Genomic DNA, 22,512 nt, shown 5'->3' with positions numbered 1-22,512 from the left:
GATATGTTGAATTAGATACTGAGAATTAACTTTTGCAGCCCTAGGAATATACCTTTCACTGAGCAAACATTTGTGAAACATTTAGACTTTCTTAATTCCCACACCCATACTCCTAGCTAATTTGCCATCAAACCCAGTGATGATAGCTAATATACTGAGTAGTGTTAACAACCACGCAGAACTTGTGGGGAGTTAAACTTCAACTACTGCTGCTCCTGCACTTTAGCCCTTTACACTGTTCTGCAAAAAGATATTTATTGACTGTTAGAAGACTATACAGAGGTAAGATCATATTGTTTCAGTGTAAAATTATTGAATATAGTGTAAGAAAGGTTTACTTGGATTTAGCAAAGGAAGCTGGTGGGTGTGAGTTCATCAGGGATCTTCCCCCAGCAGTGGGGGAAACCAGCAGGAGATCTCTCACCTCACCCTGCTGCTGCAATACTTGGTTGGGAGAGAGGAAGAAAAAGGGGAAACCAGCTCCTCACTTATCAAGAGCCAGAACTGTGAGCTTAGTTGCCTTAAGCACAGCAGAAATAGTGCCAGGCAATAGGACAAGAAGCAAAGGGCAGAAACATGCAGAGGAAGTTCCACCTGAATATGAGGAAGAATTTTTTTACTGTGCAGGTAAGCAGGCACTGGAACAGATTGACCAGAGAGGTTGTGGAGAATTTCACTGGAGATATTCAAGAACCATCTGGACACAAACCTGTGTCATGTGCTCTGGGATAACCCTGCATGAGCAGGGAGGTTGGACCACATGAGCCACAGGGGTCCCTTCCAGCCTGAGCCATTCTGTGATTCTGTGAGAAAGAAGGTCCCAGAAGGAACTGTGCCTGCAGAAGCCAAGCCCAGGCTTGCCATCGATACTGAAATAGAACCTTGGCAGAAGCAGGGATGTGAAGCCTCTATAACAGACCCTAGCTTCTGCCAAGTACACCACTACCTGAGAACTGGAAACAATGAGGCCATCAAAAAACCAAGATTATCCCTCAAAAAAAGCTGGTGAAGGACAGGCTCTCAATGAATGCTCTTATGCCTGCATCTTGGGTTGAAGCATCTCATTTCAAATAGTCACCTAGCAACCAAAGTAGTGAAAATTGCCTGGGACCAGTGCAATCCAGCACAACTGGAATAAACACAACTGTTTCACCCCTCCTGAAGGAATTAACTGCTTTCTCCTTGGATTAGCAATCCAAGTCCTGCTTCCTCCCCGCGCATCCCCCAAAGACATTTAACAGTTTTAGCCAGAAAGAGGGGAAAAGGAAAAGGTTTCCTGATTCTGTGCCTTGCAGCAATAGCCCCACACTTGTAGTGGGATCACTGCTGTGCTGTGCTCAGGTGATCAGGGTAGGGTTGCTGGTATACAGTGTTGTGTGGATTCACTTCTCCCTGCCACCCCAAAGGAAGTCTGGGCAGAACCAGGGACAATGTGGCATCCGGAGGTAGCAGTGACATTCCTACATGGTCCTGCAGCAAGGCAGCTGGAAGTCTTCAGTCCTTCCCATCCTCTAACAGTGTTTCATTTTCACCTCTTCAGTGGTGAAAGTGGCTGCTCAGCACATGCAGCAAATAGCAAATCCTAACAGCTCTATTCACTTTGCTTCTAAATGTGCATTGACTAAGCATTTTCATAATCAGTGTCTAGAACATATTACATGTAGGACGTACACATGTTATGTATCTGGAGTTTAAAAGTTTGAAAAATTTCAGCTGAATAGAAGAAAAATATTTTTCTAAATACGAATTATAATAATAACTATGTTGTTCATTAAACTTAAAATGAAGTTAAACCATCCATAATAAAATTATTTTTGGTCATAACACTAGCTTTTTAAAATACTGTAGCAGTCTTCAATTTTGGGCCAATTAACAGTATTGAATATGATAAAGTGCTTGTGGTTTTCCCCTGATTGTGCAGACAGTGGGAGGTGGGTTGAGACACTGGGAGGGGACAAGGGTGTATCCTGCCACACTGAATAAACACTGTGAGAACAGACAGGATGCCTGTGTGGAAAGCCTGTGACTCAGTACAGCTGTGTGGATCTCCTCCTCACATTCTTCTTAGTACTGGGAGTTTCCAAATAATTTTCAGGTGTCCTGGTCAACTGACACACTTTTTCCATTGAACTAATGGAAAAAGCAGAGCCCAATGTCCACTTTCTTTGTGGACATTGGGCTTTGCTTCTAGACAGACCACAATCCCACTGAAAAAATAATTACAGAAATAGTTACAATCTCTGCATTTTTTAATAAACGATCCTTAAGTAGGACAAAAGCAGCCCCCTTTAACCTTAATGACAATGATGGCAAGAATTCCCAAAAAAGTGATCTTCAAACCACTTGAATTATTGTGCAATAGCATTTACTGGAGTTAGAGAGAGGGATGACACCAAAACTATGAAAAGACCATATATGCTCGAACCAAACAGACACATCTCTTCCACATTAGAGAACTGGGAGGTACAAGGGTTCAAACATTTCTTTTCTCCTTCAGCCTTTCTAATTTGCCCATCCTGAAGCTACAACTAACAGTATCTGTTTCCAAGGAAGGTATATCACAAGGCAGTATGCATGCAGACCTGCCCTATCCTTCCACAGATAACTTTGCAGGGAACTCTGCAAAGTTATGAAGTGCCAGAATATCTCTCAAATGGCGAGCTTTACTGCAGTTCATTGTTGTGGGTGCTTGCCCAGCTTGCAGATCCTGCCAATTCATGACACAGTTGCTCTCCCTAGACTGCACAGAGTGGCTCCAGGAGTTCTCTCCATCAGCAAATTGTGGTTTTGGGGCTACACAGAAGGAAACACAGAGAAGCAATGGAGGACATCAGAGTGGAACCTAAATGACATCCATAATGATACATGGCCATATTAAAGTTCAACCTATACCTCAGAAGAGCCTGAGAACTATGAGAAATGACCACACTATTCAAAGACCCACTGGCCTGGATACTAGCCACAACAGTCACCATAAGCACATGCACAAAAAAGAAAGAGAGGAGGACAAATATAAATAGTATTTCCCCAATTACACTCTCACTCAAATACTACATTCTGCTCAGGGAAATTCACAAGTTAGTTACGGTTTGTCTCCTTAGTAATCCACAGTGGAGCCCTCTTTCAAGAGTTGCACCCTCTTCCTGGGAATTTATGGAAACCTCTTATATGCCCAGAATCCTTTGTCAAGAAACTTCACAAGTCTCCTACCTACTGGATGTCCTTTGTGCCATGATTTTTATATCTGAACTTGGTTCATAGTGTTTGAGTGATTGACCCCAGCCCCTAGTTGTATAGAACAGGTTGTGAATAGAGTGAAGTGTTTCCAGGTGCCTAGTCAGGTCTTAAGCAAATGTTATTCCATACTTTCTATAATGTGCCATAAATACTGCTGGACTCTTTATCAAAGCCAAAATTGTTAATGTGACCATTTTGTATGTTATGCCCAGCTGTAGAAGTTAACTTTAATCCTGTTCAACATAGCATGCAAGAGCCATTGGTATTCCTATTGCTTAACTTCCTTGATGTTAATCTATAGGCATAAAACAACAATAGTCAAGATATTAGTCTCTGCCAAACGAGACAATGCCAAAACAATAATTTATTCTACTTGCCTTTTGAACTCTAATGTCATGCATCCTTTAAATGTCATAAACCAGGACTGTTGCCACATGAACTGCCTGACCCATGCAGCACCTTTGGACTTTTTAAGCACATATCTCAAACACTCCCTCTTTTACATCAACAGAGGCATGTCATCAACTGGACTGGAGAACTGATGCTGTTAAAATTCTGCCTCTTTTTGGATAAGTATGCCATGATTCTTATGTAGTTGTCCCAGCCTATGGGCCAGCCCACAGGGGTGGTATGGGATACTGCAAGTTGATGCACATTGTGAAAAAAAAAACCTACGGCCTTTCAAATATTTTTCTTTCCCCCCATCCTTCTACCAGATGGTAGTTGCAATATTTCACTATCATGATGACTAGAAAAATTACAATTGTTCGTATCTTACTTAGATCACTGATAAATTAATATATGTACATAACATGGATATGCTGACATACCAGCTAAATAGTCAGGGCAAATGCTCAAAATGGAATTCATGGTCAGAAGTTAATAAATGCATGATTCTGTTAAAATTTTCACAATTAGATAGAAATGTGGCCAAAATGCTGTATATCATACTTGCAGCTTACAGAGCAATTCAGACTAGCAGATATCATAAACTTCCAAAGGCTGCAGAATAAAAATGGGGAGATAAACAGATACAGTACAAACCTTAGACTCATTCCATTTTAGAACATGATATTGTGATTCAATAAATCCTATTTTCCTAAAAGTTATGACTTTTAACTATTTATTACAAATATCAATTTTCAAGGATGAGTAAGAGATAGGTCCTAAAAATAGAAAGTTGGTGAAGCAACTACAAAGAGAAAAACTATTTAGAATAGGAGAGTTTTCAGATTTAGGAATTTTGTCCTTAAGCCCTCCTTTACTTTACAATGTTCATATTGTTCATATAATTTTTACTTTAGTCAGCCCTGCCATGAATGAATGTCACATGTTTATCTGTTCAACTAAACTAAAATCTTGGCACAGAGACCTTCTATGAAGCTCTCAGAATTAATTTCTATTTTGTTTTTTGCAAATATCATTTGGAATCTAAAGATTCTCTGATTAGACAGATCCCAGTATTAGCAAGTGCTTAATTGGTGTGCACAGGATTTCATTGTTGCCATTAAAAGGATGCTGATTCTTGGCATTCATTCACAACTGAGAATGGCATTACTGCTTGGGCACATGCAAAGTTCAAGGAACCATCAACAATTCTCAGAGTTCATCAATCGCTACAGCTGTCCCAGGACTTATCTACACTGTGATAATTACATAACATCAACACAACTGAGTTAATCAAAACCAACATGTGCAGAATGCACTGGCAAAATCACAGCTCACATTCTATTGGCTGTTCACTTCAGCAGTAAAGCACCACCTGCCTTTTATTGACTATGGCTTAGATTAAAGCAAGTTTACAGTTTTAACTTGGTGTAGATTTCATGAGACTCTTCTGAGGAAGACTTCTTCTTTTCACACAACTCCTCCTCAGCCCATCCCTACTCCACATATTCTTTCCTTCACACTTTCTCTTCTGCAGATTTGCTGTGAATTTACTTAAATGTTGCACAGATCTTGTGTGCTCTGGCAAGAAGATAAAGGGATCTTAAGAAGGAAAAAAAAAACATATCACAAAGTCATCAGTCATAAATCACTGCTGTTCCCCTTGATTTGTGAATTCCTTTTCCATAGGCATCCCCTGCAGCTGAGCTAGAAGGAGTCAAAAATCCTGAGTTCTGAGAACTGTGATGTGAGGAGTAGTAAGTGGGGTAGCAGAACAGTACTCAAAAGTATGTATACTTCTAGCAAACTGAGAAACATTAAAGGGCTGGTGGAAGTATATGCGTGAGGTACTGCTCTTTGAAGGTGACCAAGTGTGTGGTTCAATGTCACTCTCTTTGTGCTCTTTATCTCAGACTCAAAAAGCAATTATTCCCAGCGTTCACCAAATTTTGTGGTTTGTGATTGGCATTTTTCCACACCTGTGGTCTAGCTCTTCAAAATGGGTACAAATCCTATGGGGTTTCTCAGAGGTCTACTGCTACTCTGAAATCTAGTTGGTGGTGGTCTTCCTTGGTGCCCCACCTCATGCTTCTACTGCTGAGGTCCTGGACTTTCATTTGATTTGGAAAACTGTTGTCTGTGTGGTGGGGAAGTAAGAATGCAGGGGACTTGAACAAACTTCTCTCCCAAAAGGTAAAAACACGATGATCTCAGCAAGTTTCCTTCTTGTTGCCTGACTCATGATTGCTCAGTAATGTTGAGCATGACCTAAGGATCTGAAGTCTTCCTAGGCAGAATCAGATTAGACAGGGTCTAGATAGCATTTTAGTAGCGCTTTTTTTTTCTGAACAGAGGTACACCACTGTGAAACCACTGAAGGTGACTCACAAAGTAGAACACTATATCAAATCTTACTGTATTCAGATTCCAAACAAAAGTAAGACCACTGAGGTCAGTGCAATAAAGGACTGGGATTTTATTCTGCTAGAAACATCACTAACAGCTGCGCTGGAGGTATTACTTCTGTGCTCAAGGCATCACTTGATTCCCCTGCCAGGATGAACTAGACATACCTACATCATTCCTGTTGGTCTAAACTTTAAAAGTGACAGTGATGGAGGTCCTACAGATTCTCTGGAAAATAAGTGCTCAATAAAACTGGTGCTGATTGTTAAAACATTTTTCTCAATATCTAGCTTTGCCAGCACTTCAACCTATTCAGTGAACATGGAAAACATGCCACAGCCTTGAACATACTTTAAGTATGTCATCAGGCCTCTCCACAATCTTCTTTAGACTAAAAAAGTCTTTAGAATACAAACATTCTTCAGGTTGTTCCAGTTGTTTATGTATTCTCTGGACTTCGTCGGTTTTCTTTCAGGAAGATTTGGATGGAGTAAAGAATATCCAACAAATAATACATTGGTGCTCAATGGAGCAGTAAACAAATTACATAGAAGTATGTTACAGACAATAACCTTCATTGATGCAAGACAACACTGTGGGCACACAGTATGCTTGTGATTCACTATGTAATGATTCAGATTACCAGAAGAGGAATTGTTATTTTATACACTCCGCGCTATATTCCTTCCAGTGTAGAGGTACAAACTACACATGTATTGTAATAAACCCATACTGAAAACAAATTTCAAATCCCTTCAAGACAATTTTACAAACTCAGTCTAAACTAGTGGCTGTGCTGATGAGTTGTGAGCAATCTGCGCATCCCTTTCTCTGCATTCTATCCATGCAGACAGAGTTCTTCCCCAGTTTTCAGCAGCAGCAGAATAAGAAGTCAGTACTAGCTAAATAGTGGTATTTCAAATATATCTATACATGTAAGTAGAGGTGCAAGTGCAAGATCATCTGTGTTTTCATGAGCACACTCCATCGAGAGCACCATAGAAAGACTGAATATGACATCATAACTAAATCCATTTCAAAATGCATACACACAGGAATGCTGAATTAAGATTGAACAAAAGCCCAAACTGGAGCATCTCCTAACTTTCAGTTTCTTGATTTTAATACATTAACATGCTTTTTTCATGTAGCTGCAGGCACACTTGAAGACAGATGTACCACAGGTTAAACAACTGGCAACACAAGTACAGAAGCACTGCTTAATGTTCTACTTAGACCAAACTGTTTTGTTAAATTCACAAGTCCTCTATCACTGCAAGGTCATGGTGAACAGGAGTCACTCCTGTATTTCTATGCCAGCATGAAGCCTGGTTTGGGCCATCTATGTTTCTACTACTCAGGCATTGGGAATACGTAACATTTTAACCTAGACCTTTAACCACATTTCTTTATCATGTCTCCAGCCCCACCCCTGGATCTTGCTTTTCAGAAAAGTGAAAATATACAAAGAGTTAAAAGCCAAACACAGAAACAAACACAGGACACTGCTGGCAGAAGGTCAGGAAAATTAGGATGATACCCAATAACCATTAAGAGACCACCTAAAACAACCAATAATACCTATATGTTTTGCCAGCTCAGTGACCCCAAAACGCCATAAATTACTGTGCCACTCACACTGGCACCTCACGGAGTAACAACTTAATAACACATCAGCACAATAGGCTTATAAAAAATGTATTTTCCATGGCCAGAATTTTAAAAATCTGCAAGAATCTTGGGATAGATGGGTAAGGGAGGGAATGGAACAGATTTCCTAAATACAGAGTGAAATGAAGTGGATCCTTGCTATCAGAGAAACAGAAAAAAAAACAGCTGCTGCCCATAGTCTCTCTTGTTTCCTCACCTCCTTGCTGGACACACATAGAGCAAGGACCTTAGTGACAACCCTTATGTAGTACCTGACAAGTCTGCCAGCAAGGCCAACCGACTGAGCAGGGAATAGAGAGACCTGTTTGAAGGCTCAGGAAAATAAGCAAGAGAGACCACTTAAGATGGCACAGAGGATTTTACAAACAAGATACAGAAGGAGGAACTATAAAGGGCTTCATCACATTGAAATGAGTCATCGAAAATGCTTATTATATCCAGTCCTGATCTTGCACTACTAAAGCAGAGCCTTGCTGTAACTTAGTACCCTGCTACTCCCCTAGTTTCCAAGAAGAAAGGTGGCTAGCCTGAGGGCAGGCAAAAGCACTGAGAGATAATGCATCAGCTCTTCTGAATCAAAAATTAAATTAGTTTTTAAATTAAATTCTTCACATTGTTTCATTTGACCCAAACTTCACCCTCCTTCCCAGAATACTTGCACTAGCAGCATTCTTTGAAGCATATTTTAAGTGTTGTGCCATCCCTGCAAGACATATTCATTTTTAAAGTTAGGGTATTTTTATTTCTTCTCCTTTCCAAAACCAAGTTCTTCTTTCTCCTTTAAAAAAAACCCCCATATATTTGTGTCAGACATATGGCACAACCAACCATCCCTTACCTTCTCTCCCAACAGACATGCCATATAATTAAAATAAGCTGCATACTAGAAACATATTTGCCATCTGAATTCAGAAACTCCCATGGAGAAAAAAAGTACACAAAACAAACTCTACATAATAAAAATGTTCCCACCCATTTATTCTAGCACAAACTTCACAAGTACTGACAAGTGCCTTGCAATGAATCCACATTCATTTCTTAATTAGTAAAGGGGTAACAAGTATCTTTGACAGTCACACATCTTCATGATTACATGACACCACCATGCTCTTAAAATGACTCAAGACCCAAGGAGTATATGCCAGAAGGTCCCCTTTGGAGCCCCTGCGCTAAACTGCATTAAAACCACACTCACCAGCTACTCAAAGTGCAAGGGAGGGTACACTTCCAGTGATGGCCTTTGTCCCAAGGTGCACGAGACTCTCATGACAACACGCTCCAAACAAACATTGATAAAACAGGGAATTATGAGCTGTTGTTTACTTACCTGTCGTCAGTTTTGGGTATGCTTTGATAAGCCATGATGTGCAAGGTCAAAGCTCCCTTCAAGCTACTGTATTAAAGACAATTCTTCCCTACTCATTATAAGATAACATAGGAGTGTGTACATATATATATTTTATATATATGCATATGTATGTATTACATATATATGTACACTGACATATATATACATATTTGTAATGGAAAAAAAAAAATGTATAGCAGAAAACCCAAGAAATTATCAATTTGTAATTGAGAATCAAGGTTTCATAAGCCTCTACAGTCATGTACTTACTCTTCCTGTGGCAGTTGTATTTATCTCAATTATTATCCAATGAAAAACAAGTGTGAACAAGAACACAGTTGCTTTGTGTTCATGTAAAAATTGCTAATTTTCTTTCCAAACTGTTTGACAAATGACAAGCTCAAACTGCAAATAAGTTTGACAAATCAGATGTCTTCAATAAAAGCATCTAAAATCAGCAAGTTTTGATGCTGCACTTCTGAGAAGTCCTAGTGATTTGAACAGGGGTAAGACCATTTCTAGCTTCTATTAAACATATCTTAAGTCATAAGGAAGAACTAATTTATAGATTAGAAGCGGGGAATCTTCCTAACAAATACTATCCCTTCTGAAAGTGTAAACTAGGAACTCCAATATCGCAATAAATTAAATAGAACAAAATCAGAACAAAAGCCTGTCTGGCACAGATGAAGCACCAGGAACTGCTTTCAAGTGCCAAAGACCATTGGTTTGCTATACAATCATAGAGTAATTTGTGTTGGAAGAGACCTTTAATAATCATCTAGTACAATTCCATTCCATGGGCAGGGACACCTTTTATAAAACCAGGTTGCTCAAAGCCCCATTCAACCTGGCCTTGAACTCTTCCAGAAATGTCCCATCCACATCCGTCTCTTGGAAACCTATTCTGCCATCCCACCACTTTCACAGTAAAGAATCTCTTTCCTTATCTCTTATCTAAATCTACCTTCTTTTTATCTAAAAACATTAGCCCTTTTCCTATCACTACAGGTAAAATGTTTCTCCCCACATTTCTCAAAAGCCCCCTCTACGTAAGGGAGCAATAAGGTCTCTCTTATAAGATAGGTTGATAGAGTTCTCTGATGTTAAAATCACCTGGCATTCCCTCTTACAAGCTCCATTTTTAATTGGAAATCTAATGATTTTATATTAATGTAAGATTTTTAAGGGAGATTATCTTCACATCACTTACATGTTTCTGACACTTCTATGAGAAACTAGACAAATTACAAATCTATGTTGGCATACTTTCCTTACACTCACCTGGAGCAAAGTCCAGAGCTGCATTTCCAGAAGAGGCACTTGCAGTGACACGTGCCTCTACACACAGCAGCACAGATTCTCCAGTTGCAGCTCTGGTCTGTCATGGGACAGCCTGGAGCCGATTTTGCTTAGCAACAGTAATGAATACTTTCCCCGTGTGTTCTCAACCCCTTCCACTGTTGCTGGATCCAGGCAAAAGAGAGAAGGAGTTGTCTGCTTTGAATGTAAAGGGGACAAAAAGATGGACTGGATGGAATAAATCAAGAGAGAACCAAGAAGGAAAACTATGACTGGGCATTGGCAGGAGAGCACCGGCTACAGCAGAATTGGATGAGAGAAAGACTGACAACTCCTTAATAATAGAGATCTGAGAGGAAAAACTCTGGAGACTAGCAAAGGGAGGTTAAATAAAAAGCCAAATGAAAAGACTACAGATCACTGGACAAAGTGATTAAAAGCAGGATATTAAATACCTATGAAGCAGTTTATAATGGTAAAGTAAATAAAACAGCACTGAAAGTGAGACAGAGAGGGAGGGAGTCTGGAGGGATGGGCTATGACTTTCCTAATGTTTAGCAAGAAGGCTGCGACTTAGATGACAAATCTGTAAACTGACTTGTGTGGATGACAAACAGGAACTGTGCTTTAAGTATGCAGTAACTATAAAAAAGACGCAAAAACAGGAGGCCCTTGATGTCAACTCAGATGCCCAAAACTTCCTAGTGCATTTATCATCTCTCTGTACTCCCAGACATCTACTCCTATCTGTATTTCATGACCATCACAGAAAGCCCTCAAAAAAAAAAAAAAAAGGCAATTTTCATCTTTCAGAAAAATGTAAAACAGTATATTCATATCATGCTCATTCAAAAAAAGGAAAAGAAAAAAAGCAATTCTATCACTATTTGAACACTGAGCTTTTTGCAGACTAAGGCAGAGAGAGCATTACTGTCTGGAGGTGTGAACCAAGGTTGAAAACGTGGTTTTTATTTTGGAATCTGGTAAGCAGTGTGCTTGATTTGATGATACTGAAATCCTTCTACATTTGTATTTGTGTGCATAAATAGAAAACACTTATAACATTGTGTTCTGCTTAATTTTTTTTCTTGAAATCCCTACTTGCAAAACCAAAGGGAAGTTGGTGTAGTCTAAGCTTAAGTGAGGCTGCCAAGTGAAAACATCCCTTACTGACCCTTTCTTACTTGGTCATGCCAGTACAGTACCATAAATGTGTCTGGGTTAAGCAGCAATTACACATTTTCCTGCCCATCTGTCATATGAGAAATGTAACCCATATATGACCTATCTGGGCCCAGTGCTGTTTGACTTGCTCATCCATGACTTGGATGAAGGGCCAGATGCCTCCTCAGAGAGTTTGCTGACAACATAAAGCTGGGAAGTGTGGCCGATACCTGGAGTGCTGTGCAGCCCTTCAGGACCTTGACAGACTGGACCCCATCAATGTCTTTAAGTATCTGAAGGGAGGATGTCAAGAAGAGGGACCAGGCTCCTCTCAGTCGCACCAAGCAATAGGGTAACAGGGAGAAACTGATGCACAGGAAGTTCCACCTGAACATGAGCAAGAACTTCTCTTCTGTGAGGGTGACAGAGCACTGAACAGATTGACCAGAGAAGGTGTGGAATCTTCTTCTCCAGAGGTATTCAAAAGCACGAGACAGGACAAAAATCCTGACTAATGCACTCCAGAGGACCCTGCTTGGGCAGGCAGATTGGACCAGATGACTTTCTGGGGCCTCTCCCGACCTGACCTGTTCTAAGATTCCACGATTCTGACACAGAAGAGTTAGAAACCTGGAACGCACAACGCAGTATGTTACAAGGCAGCTGATGTAACAGACCCCCACTAAACGCTCCTGGGCCCTGCCGGTGTGATCCAGAACAATTTTGCTGTCGGGACGGACCGTGGCTACTGCAGCGGTGGCCGCTCCAGCCGCGCAGCTCGGCTGTACTGGGCAGCCAGGGGCCGTTAACAGCGCAGCAGCCGCGGGCAGGGCTCGGGGACGGGCGGCCGTGGGCGCAGCGTGAGCGGGGTAAGAGCCGGGACCGCCGGGAGCCGCTCCGCCCCTCACCGGCCGAGCGGTCGCCAGGCGCGGCCTGAGGCCGACCAGCAGCCCGCGGGGTCTGCGGCGGACCCTGCCATTTTGCGCCGAGCAGAACGGACCCCGTGCCGCCCAACCCCAGCCATTCCGGGGACACCGCCACCCGCCCTGTTCCGTGAGGGAGGGGCGCGGCCTGGGCCCGCCCGCCACGGGGCTGGTGCTGGGCCCGGCCGCGCCCTCCGCCCCGCCCCGCTCAGGTATCAGGTGAAACTGGTCGAGAGTGCGGGCGAGTGGTGGCGGCTGGAGCGCGGTGAGAGGATGGCTGTGCGTCGTGGTTTGTGCCTGCTGCTGCTGTTCTGTGCGCTGCTGGGAGCTGCCGCCGCTGGAGGTGAGCGGAGCGGCGTGAGCGGGCAGCTCGGCTGGGGTCAGCGGGGCGGCCAGCGCGGCACCCCCGGCGGGCTCGTCCGCTCCTCAGCCGCGGGCAGGGGCACGACGGGGCCCTCGGCGGGGCAGGTGTCTGGCCTGGCTGCGGTGCGGGGAGCCCGGAGCGGACGGGGCGGGGTTCCGCGGATTCGAACGGGTCGGATAACTCGTGCGGGTGGCAGAGTGGCTGCCGGGATCCGCTGGTAGGGATCCCCGGCGGGGAGGGAAAGCGCTCCACGGGCAAGCAGCCGGGCGGGGCGAGCAGCTCCCTCAGGGCTTGTGAGGCGCGCGGGGCTTTTTGGCTTCACCCGCCTTGTAGAGGACCGTGGAATGGTGTGGCTTGGAAGGGACCGTGAAGCCCATCTAGTTCCAACACCCTCTGCCACGGGCAGGGACAACTTCCACTAGACCAGGTTGCTCAGAGACCTGTCTAGCCTGGCCTTGAGCACTGCCAGGGATGGGGCATCCACAGCTTCTCTGGGCAACCTTTTCCAATGCCTTACCACTCTCACATGAAGAGTTTCTTCCTACTCTCTAATCTAAATCTGCTCTCTTTTCATTCAAAACCATTCTCTCTAGTCCTGTCACTTAGTGGCCTTGTAAAAAGCCCTTCTCCAACCTTCTTGTAGTCCCCTCCCCGCCCCCTTATGACAAACATGAAAAAACTTTAAAGACCATGTTCTTGGTTTTTTTTCTGTGCTCTAAAAAGCTAGGATTCTTTTAAAATTGTTATTCTATATTATTGCTTGTTGAACTAAAGTGCTGTTTGAGGAAAAAGAATCTAAGCAGTCATTCATATTAATATTTCACTGCATGATGTTAATTTTTGGCCGCATTTTATAATAAACCCCACTGCCATATCTGCGTACCTTTGCGCTGTGTCCTTCTATATTTTATCCTGGGCTTATTTACCTAATAAAATCATATGCGTAAAGATTGTGTAAATATTGAAGCCAAGCATAGGATATACGTTTTGAAGCCAAGTATACGTCATATTTTCTCAAGGGATAGATATAGGTACCTGCAAATTGTGTTATTCAGAGCAGAGTTCCTGAAATTATACTGCCACTTAATAGCCTAACTGTCTGACCTGGACGAAGTGAGGAATTTGGAATTCTCGGGGACGAGGGAGAGAGGGAAAAGTAATGTGCACAAAAGTTTTAGCGGGGCGCTTGATATCCTGGAGTAGGGAGCTGAACTGAGCTGAAAATGTGATCCCATCCCAACCACAGGAGATTCACTAAGCCAGAGTTTTATTGTGACAGATTTCAGACAGGCTGATGCCATTATGGCGTTGTGTCGAATCTGGGTTGCAGATCCAAAAACCAGGATAATCTTAAATGTGGGGGTATTACTACCATGAGTAAACTAGTTAATTTTTGGATACTCCGTGGTGCTGTCGCTTTTGTGCCTGCAGGGTAGGCATAATCCTGTGTTTGTTATGTAGTGGGTTATATCTTCTGGACAAATGGCAAAGGTATTGAAACAGTCCTTTGTGGGCGGAGAATACGCTTTTCCCGTGGGCAGATTAGCAAGTCGACCGCATTCTCTGTATGTGAGTCAAGCAGAGTGAAACTCGTCTTGGAAAAGACCTCGATTGTTATGGAAAACGGGAAGTGGTGGAAGAGTAAGAAAAGGATGTAGAAAATGCACATACCTAACAAAGGATTGGTTACTCGGTGAGGGAGTGTTAACTGCAGGGAAACAGGACACTGTCTCCCTATATTTATAGGGTGCTAGTTGGACTGAAAAAAGCTGCCCAGTATCTGTAGTCAGAACTTTTGAGGCTCGAATTAAAGTTACATAAAAACAAGACTTGGACTCTGCAATCACTGTGTGTTACAAAGTAGAATACAACAAACCTTTGTCTCTGTTCTGCCACTCTTGCAATACGAAGTCTTGTCTGTGATTCAGGTACTGTCCATTCACTTTAGTGTACCTCTTGCTGTAATGTCACACACTAACAGTTTAGGACTTTTTGGTGAGGTTTTTGTTTTTTCTGCCTACCCTCTGAACTTCAATTACAAAGCATTGTTTTATATGTGATCACAAAACATTAGTGAGAACAAAGTGGTAGTATTTGCTCTTCTAGTTCTCTATATTTTAAGTCTTTGGAATGGAATAAAAATAGTATGACTGCAATTTGATAATATCAACTACTTTCTGATGGACAGGTGCTTAACATAGCACTGTACGGTGCATTTTCCTACTGTATCCTTAGGACTCCTACCAACTTAGAATATAGGGTCTGCTTCCAAGCATCTCCAGAAACTTTCTCAGCTAAGCTGTAGCCTGAGAAAATCAGCATTGCTTACCTAATTATCGCTTTATTATCTGGTATCTATAAGCTATGTCCTTCAGGCTGGTTTTATGGCTTCTCCTATTCACTGCTCAGGTTAGGGAACCAGGATTGCTGCATTATAATTAAACTTTGCAGTCCTTAACAGTATTGCTGATGTAATCATGGGGCTTGAATATCTGAAAGGAGAATTTGTATAATTCTGCCTTGTTGTAATTACACCACATATAGACCAAAATGACTATTTGGCATTTGAATTAATTTTCTTTAGAATGGTTGTTTTGTTAGGATCATTTAAGCTTCTGTCTTCAGTCTATTGTTTGCAGTCTACTCCAAAGATTTGTCCATATTGTTGTACCAGCAAAAAGTTTTCTTACACCTCAGTTTTCCAGTGAAGGGGGCCTGGGCCTGGAGATTTTTAAGTGCTGAAGTGGATCTAGGATAACTTAATTCAAAACTCTAAAAAGCATTAATATATATGTATTTCTGTATACCTCTTCAGAAGGTTGCAGAGTCTAGACAGGAGTCTAATGTTGTACATCAGACTTTTGCAGTTATAATTTGAAAGGAACAGCTATCTGAAGTGGGCTACTTTGGGGAATCTATACTGGGAAAACACTCATACTTGTGTATTTGCATATTTCTTGCGTAAGAATTCTTTAAAATGTAAGGTGTATGTATTTTTTCATTCTGGAACTGTATCAATTATTTATTAACAAACAGGTCATGCTTCAACACTGTTCATGGCTATTCACTGTTCAGGTACTCAAAAAGATTCTTTTTTATATTCCATCTGGGGGGGGGGGTGGCTAAACAAATCCACAAATATTGATAGAAACTGAGTTTAGAAATAATTCTCCCAAAACCAGTCAACTTACATGTCCGTACAGTTCAGCTGTATGGACTTGGAAGTCTGTAGGTGACTGACTTTTTGGAATGGTGTTCATTCAAGGACATTGTCTGCCTGTGCAGTTTAGCCTGTCAGCAGAGGAGGACTGTGTTGTGCATGCAGGGGTTCCGAACTGGGCTGAAGTCTGTCCTACAGGACTCAGCAGTCAGGAGTGCCTGGCTCTCCCATTTGGTTTGTAAGCTCCCATAGCATTTGAAGAGGCAGAGCAAAGCTTGTTGTGGCAGCTGATTGTGTATGAGGCAGCCTTAGCTGTCAGCTCTACCAACCAACACTTTGCGTAGAAACCACAGAGAGCGTCTCTCCTGAAGGAGATTCCAGACCATGGACCCTGTTGCATCTTTGTGCACAGAGCTAGTATGTTCAAGTTTCTGTTCAGATACACTGTAATGTGTCATGCCCTAGGGATCACTTCTGCATGGCCTTGGACATGGCATTCTGACTTTCAGTTTTAGCTAGTGTGAAGGTAATATCTGCTCTTTATACTGCATACCTGATTCTGAGCCATCTAAACTGGCAAAGCTTCTACTGCAGTTACATTAGCCTGCTGTGAAGTTCTGTAAGTCCCAGCACTCAGGTAATCTGGCGCTGCTATGTGAAAAGCTAATGGTGCCCTGGGGTACTTGAAGAAGTTTCTACTGTAACTGTTCAGGTGGTAGGAGAGCCTGTCAGCCCATTTTAACAAGGCATTTTTATTATCACTGATGACATGGAAAAGTGTTTTGGTTGCTGGTAGAATCCTTGAATAGGGATAAAGATTGTCTTTTGGATAATAGATTTAAAACAAATAAAAGATAAATTGTCAAGTGTTTGAACATCAGTCTTAATTTTTCTGTTGATAAGGCTGTTCGCAAATGTTCAGAGTAAATTGATGTATCTAATTTATTTTTTAAAAGGGCAAAAAGTCTGTACTTCAACAACAACAACAACTTTTTTTTGTTTTTTTGTTTTTTTAATTTTAGAGAATAATAGATCCCGCAAACAAGGAGGAAGAAGTTTCATTGGCCAGAAAGTTCCAAATACAAATAATTCTGAAGAGTTATACAAGGTGGATGAATTTGCAGCAGAAGTCCTCACAGGAAAGCTGACTACGGTTTTCCTTCCCATTGTTTATATCTTTGTGTTTATAATTGGTTTGCCAAGTAATGCCATGGCCCTCTGGGTCTTTTTTTTCCGAACAAAGAAGAAACATCCAGCCGTGATTTATATGGTTAACTTGGCATTGGCAGATCTTCTTTTTGTTGTCTGGTTCCCACTGAAGATTTCATACCATCTAAATGGTAATAACTGGCTATTTGGTGAAGGTCTCTGCAAAGTACTTGTTGGATTTTTCTATGGAAATATGTACTGTTCCATCCTCTTTATGACATGTCTCAGTGTGCAACGGTATTGGGTTGTAGTGAACCCCATAGTGCATTCCAAAAAGAAATCAGAAATTGCTTTGGGCATCTCCATTGCTATCTGGATACTGATTTTGTTGGGCACCATTCCATTGTATCTTGTTAATCAGACAACATATATTTCAAATCTTAACATCACAACCTGCCATGATGTGTTGCCTGAAAATGTTTTGGCTCATGATATGTTCAATTATTTCCTCTCACTTGCAATTGGACTCTTTTTAATCCCAGCTATCATCACTGCTGTCGCATACATACTAATGATTAAGACCCTGAGTGCTTCCATCGTAGATGTAAGCACTGGGAAGAAAAGAAAAAGAGCAATCAAACTCATTGTTGTTGTCCTGTCCATGTATCTCATCTGTTTTACACCTAGCAATGTGCTGATTATTGTGCACTATTTGCTCCTCAAAGCCTACAGCCAGAGTCATCTGTATGTGTGGTACATAACAGCGCTCTGTCTTTCCACTTTGAATAGTTGTATTGATCCATTCATCTATTATTATATTTCAAAAGACTTCAGAGACAACCTGAAATATGCTCTTCTTTGCCGAAGTGTGCGAACTACACGGAGGATGCAAGTGTCTCTCTCATCAAGCAGATACCCCAAGAAATCAAATTCTTATTCTTCAAACTCAAGTAGGACCACTAAATCAACCTACTGAGAAAAGTGAACTTTTATTATTATTGATGAAAGGATGTGAGTGACAATAGACTTACTTTGTACAAGAGAGTCTGAAGAAACATCTCTGCATTTTAATTACATTAAAGCCTGGAATTTGGAACTGACAGCTGCTTATTTTGTGTAGAAATCATAAGCAGATAAATATTCCTACTAGACTGGGGGGAAAATAAAGACATTTCAGATGCTGTGCAAAAATGTTGCTGACCTAAAAGTGAGTTGTGGCTGAAGACATTCTTGTTGAATGTAAAAGTTGCTAAAAAGCAACTCTCTGGAATATTGTCTCTGGAATATTGTCTGGTGTTGTTAGTATATTTAATTAACAGATAAATCTGTTCTATTTAACTGTAACTGTAATGTATTAAGCATCGAACAGATTGTGTGTAGGACCTTGCTCTGTGTACCTGCTTACACTGAACATCATTTGAAGCTATAGAGAGAAGAAGAGAATCCATTTCACCGTCTCGGATTAGACTGCTTACTATCTTTGGTATAGTATGACTTATGTATTGTTTTCCAAGTTACTGTGCTGTAAATACTAACATGACAAAAGCATATAATGTTATCCTATTTGAGTTGACAAGCTGATCTTGTATCAGCTAGCACTGGGATAAAATGTTAGTTGAGATTATCCACTGTTACCTAACACTTGCCAGTACATGATCTTATATGGGGATATACAACAAAGTTTCGATGGATAGCTATTTGATTTTATATAATATGCCTTGTATTTTTTAAGACATCTAAATAAGATTTTTTTTTTAATAACACATTTGAGTTGGGTGCTTTCTTTTATTCTTTTACATGCACTTCAAAAGTAATTCAACTTGACTAGTTCAGCTTGCCTGGCTTCATGTACAAAAGATATTATTCCTAACAGTTAATTATAAGCGTGACAACTGTAGCTGTAATGTCTAAATGGATAAAGTAAAATTTACCTAATGACATGTTTCTTTAGAGAGCAATGAAAGTAGGATGTTTTGTGATAGTATTTCAGAGGACCAAGCTAAATTAGCAATGTTTATTAACATATGTCTCATTAAGGGGCAGAGTTTACAGCTGTAGATGGCATGGAATACAAATGCTTCTTGGACATAAAGTTCTCTCTTCCTGTTTCCTGAAAAATGCAGGGAAATAATTGCATATTTATTACTGAACTGAAGGTGTTAGCATCCTTACTGGAAAACAGCTGTACATAAGATGCCATGGTTCACTGGAACTATTTGGAATGAGGAGAGTTACACTATCTTCACAAAAGGCTGTCTGAACTCCTCCCTTAGTTTGTGTGTCCTTTATCTTGCTAAGCAGCCCAGTATGCTTCTTGGTCCATACACAGTAGTGAGTAATATGAAGAGAGGGCATCCAGTTCATGTACTTACAGACCTACCTGGGCTCTTTCAAGAGTCCAAGGGTTACAGGTTGTGTGTGGTAAAGATGATAAATTGCCTGTGTGTCTGTATAATACCACAAAGATATTGCTCATGATTCACAGATGACTGTTAAATGTCTAAAACATGACATGCTTAATATAGCTGGTCTTTTGGGGATCATTATTTAATAAGAAGTGCACCAAGCACAGTTTGTATATCTATACTCTCTTTGTTGTTTCTTTCCTGTCATTCCTGTCAAACAATCAGACAGCTCTGTTGCAGCTCATGTGAAGGAAAATGCTGATCCTCTTGACCATTTCTCCCCTCTAGCTTTCATCTGCAGGCAAAGCAGGCTGCAGTGAAGGATCTTTCCTACCTGCAGCAACAGTGGAGGTCTGCCAATGACATGAGTAAGAATTAGATGGTACCGCAGTATGTGGAAAGGTTTTTGAGAAAGAAATTTTAATAAATAGAATGATTTCTTTTAAAATTAGGCTGTACAATGTGTGACAGATTTTGGAGAATAACATTCAAGGAGCCCACAGTCATTTAAATGAAGGTTTCTGCCTGTGAAGCTGCATTGCAAATCCTTATCCTGAATTTAGCATGAATTAGTTTGCTCCAATTCACAGAGCAGGCAGACTAGGCTAGTTGTTCAGTCAATTTGAATCAGTTCCTTGAACTGACAATTGCTTGCCTGTGCAGCCATGTAGTAATGGGGTAAGAATATGTAGCCTAGTAGTGTGGAGCCGGTTACTTAAACCCTTTTTTTGGGAGGTGGAGAGGAGGGGGCTGGGTCGGCTGGTGTAAAGCTGATTGTCTTCAGTTTATAATAAATATATTCCTGGTCAGTGCCAGCTCTGCAATTCAAGCACTAAGGGAAACAAAAAACTCTCCCTACCTATTGCTGATTAAAAGTTTAGATGTGAAAAAAATAATCAGTGCAACATTCAGGAAAGCATTGAGCAGTTGAAAATCAGTGTATTTTATGTGCAAGATGTCAAGCTTTCACAAGCAGCTCAAGCTTATGCTGCAGCTGAGAAGTAGATTAGTCTTTCCCCTAACCCAGTTGCGTGATCACGCTGTTTCCTCATACTGTCACAAGCAAGTGTGACCTTGGGGTGGATTGGATCAGTTCTGGGTTAAAGTTAAACCAGGAGGATGGGGGAAAGTTTACTTTTGACTTGGAACAGCATTTGCTTGTTTTGCTGGATGAGCTCTTGGTTCAGCACAAGGGAGAGGCTCAGATTGTCTCACCACCAACAGGCATCTGCTGTGCAACTGCAAAGCAAGTTGGAGCACAGTAGCTGCAAAGCTTCTGCCTAACCTCCCAAGCAGCAGGGAGCAAGCCTCCACCCATGACCATAGGAATGGCTCTGCTCACTCAGGCTCAGGGTTGATCCAGCTCTGCCAGAGTAATCTCACCTGTGCCTCTGGAGGTCAACAAGACAGCAGGGCATCAAGAGACATGTCAAGAAAACAGCAGGACTGCTGCACAAGGCACCTGGCTGTCATACCAGATGCACTGAAGATGTGGCCAGCACCACTTGAGTGCTGCACTATGGAGCATAGTTGAAACGTGCTCTGAAGCTCAGAAAACAAAAGAGACAAAGGCTGGGGGAGCTAAGCTCCTTGCCAGCTGTGAGGAAAGCTGCTGCCAAGAAGGACTATCTGTGACTAAGAACATGTGTAACAGCAACAGAAAGGAGTTAGAGGCAGATACCCAGGTAGGAGTAAAACCAGCACAGCCAAGTATCACATCCCCCATCTTACTGTCTCAACATCCTGCTACTTTCAGCATGAGAATTTCCTTAAGTCTAATTTGGCTGGCCTAATTTGAGTGTCATGTTGTCAACCTCACTTTATTCACCTTGAATCATGACCCACAGTCTTCATTGGGTGGCCCCTCGTTCCTAAAGGAGAAGAAAATATGAATGAGTCCCTAACTGTCTTGTCCATCCACTTGAAGTTTTGTAGGCCAGTATCATATTCCCTTTTAGGTACTTTACATATTGAGGTGGTGTAGCCAATTCCTTCCAGGTCAGCCACTCTCAGCAATAGCTTGTTTCCTTTCTCTGAGACCTTCCCATTTCCATGCACAGTCTCCAAACAATACATAGTATTGGAGCTGTGGATGGTACAGTGATGACTTCTGTTTTGCTCTGTGTTGCTTCCCCAATAGCCCCTAATATTCAGTGTTTGCTTTATTTTTTTCTCCTGCTCCTTAGCACTGAGCCAATGTTTTCGTGCAAGCTGCCTGTAACTACAGCTCTCTCCTGATTGGTTACAGTCATTTTACAAGCCATAGTTCTGTATGCCAAGTTAGAATGTTACCAGCGAACTTTTGTTCCTCAGTGTTCTATCTTCTTCAGACCATTTATAAATGTGCAGAACAGTACGGGTCTGGCACCACACTGGTGAGTTACTGGCTTAGTGAAGACAGACTGTTACTCTGCTACCATGTGTTTCTTTCCTTGTAATCAGTTATTCTTAAACAACCCTCCCTCTTATTCCACAGCTGCCTAGTTTATTTGAAAGTCTTTGATCAGAAATTTTGCCAAAAAGCTTTTGGAAATCCATGTAGACTGGATCACCTTTATCTCCATTTGTGTTTGGCCTCTTCCAAGAACTCCACAAAGTTTTTGAGTCCAAAATTCTCATTACAAAAACACTGGTGACTTTTATCAGAAAGGTCAAGAAGTTCCACAGTGTCCCTTCTTAGACTCTTCACTAACTGCTCAGTACACATATTGAGCTTATGGAACGATGTTTCCCTCGACATGTCAGAACCTTTTATTGATTACAGCATTAGCTCCCAGTATTCAGGTATAATTTTGGCAAGAGATGACACACTTCTGTTAATAATTCACCTATTTTGTCTTAGTTTTTTCATAACTCCTCAGTGAATACCAGCTGGGCCTGTTGGGGAAGATGAAACAGGAAAGCCTTATAAATATGATTGCCTGACAAAAGATTTTGGGAATATGAAAACTATAAGCGACATCGAAATGAAAGCCACCTTTGAATTACCAAGTCTT

The 22,512-nt window shown here is 41.4% G+C and overlaps 1 protein-coding gene across 1 annotated transcript; it reads left to right on the top strand.

Annotated features, from left to right (window-relative positions):
* The first annotated feature begins 12,617 nt into the window (after positions 1-12,617).
* F2RL1 (F2R like trypsin receptor 1) lies at positions 12,618-18,874 on the top strand. The gene is made up of 2 exons (XM_039567693.1): positions 12,618-12,781; positions 16,985-18,874. The coding sequence occupies exons 1-2, from the start codon at positions 12,712-12,714 to the stop codon at positions 18,085-18,087; spliced, it is 1,173 nt and encodes a 390-aa protein (XP_039423627.1). The 5' UTR covers positions 12,618-12,711; the 3' UTR covers positions 18,088-18,874.
* The last annotated feature ends 3,638 nt before the right edge of the window (positions 18,875-22,512 follow it).

The sequence above is a fragment of the Corvus cornix genome, chromosome Z, assembly GCF_000738735.6.
Source record: "Corvus cornix cornix isolate S_Up_H32 chromosome Z, ASM73873v5, whole genome shotgun sequence".
NCBI classification, from domain to species: Eukaryota; Metazoa; Chordata; class Aves; order Passeriformes; family Corvidae; genus Corvus; species Corvus cornix.
Note: the sequence above shows the minus strand (reverse complement) of the source record. Positions and strands in the feature narration are given on the sequence as shown.

Coding starts and splice junctions, on each gene's coding strand:
- F2RL1 (XM_039567693.1), top strand. CDS start 12,712: ATGGCTGTGCGTCGTGGTTTGTGCCTGCTGCTGCTGTTCTGTGCGCTG. Junction 12,782..16,984: donor GGGAGCTGCCGCCGCTGGAG/GTGAGCGGAGCG, acceptor TTTTAATTTTAG/AGAATAATAGATCCCGCAAA.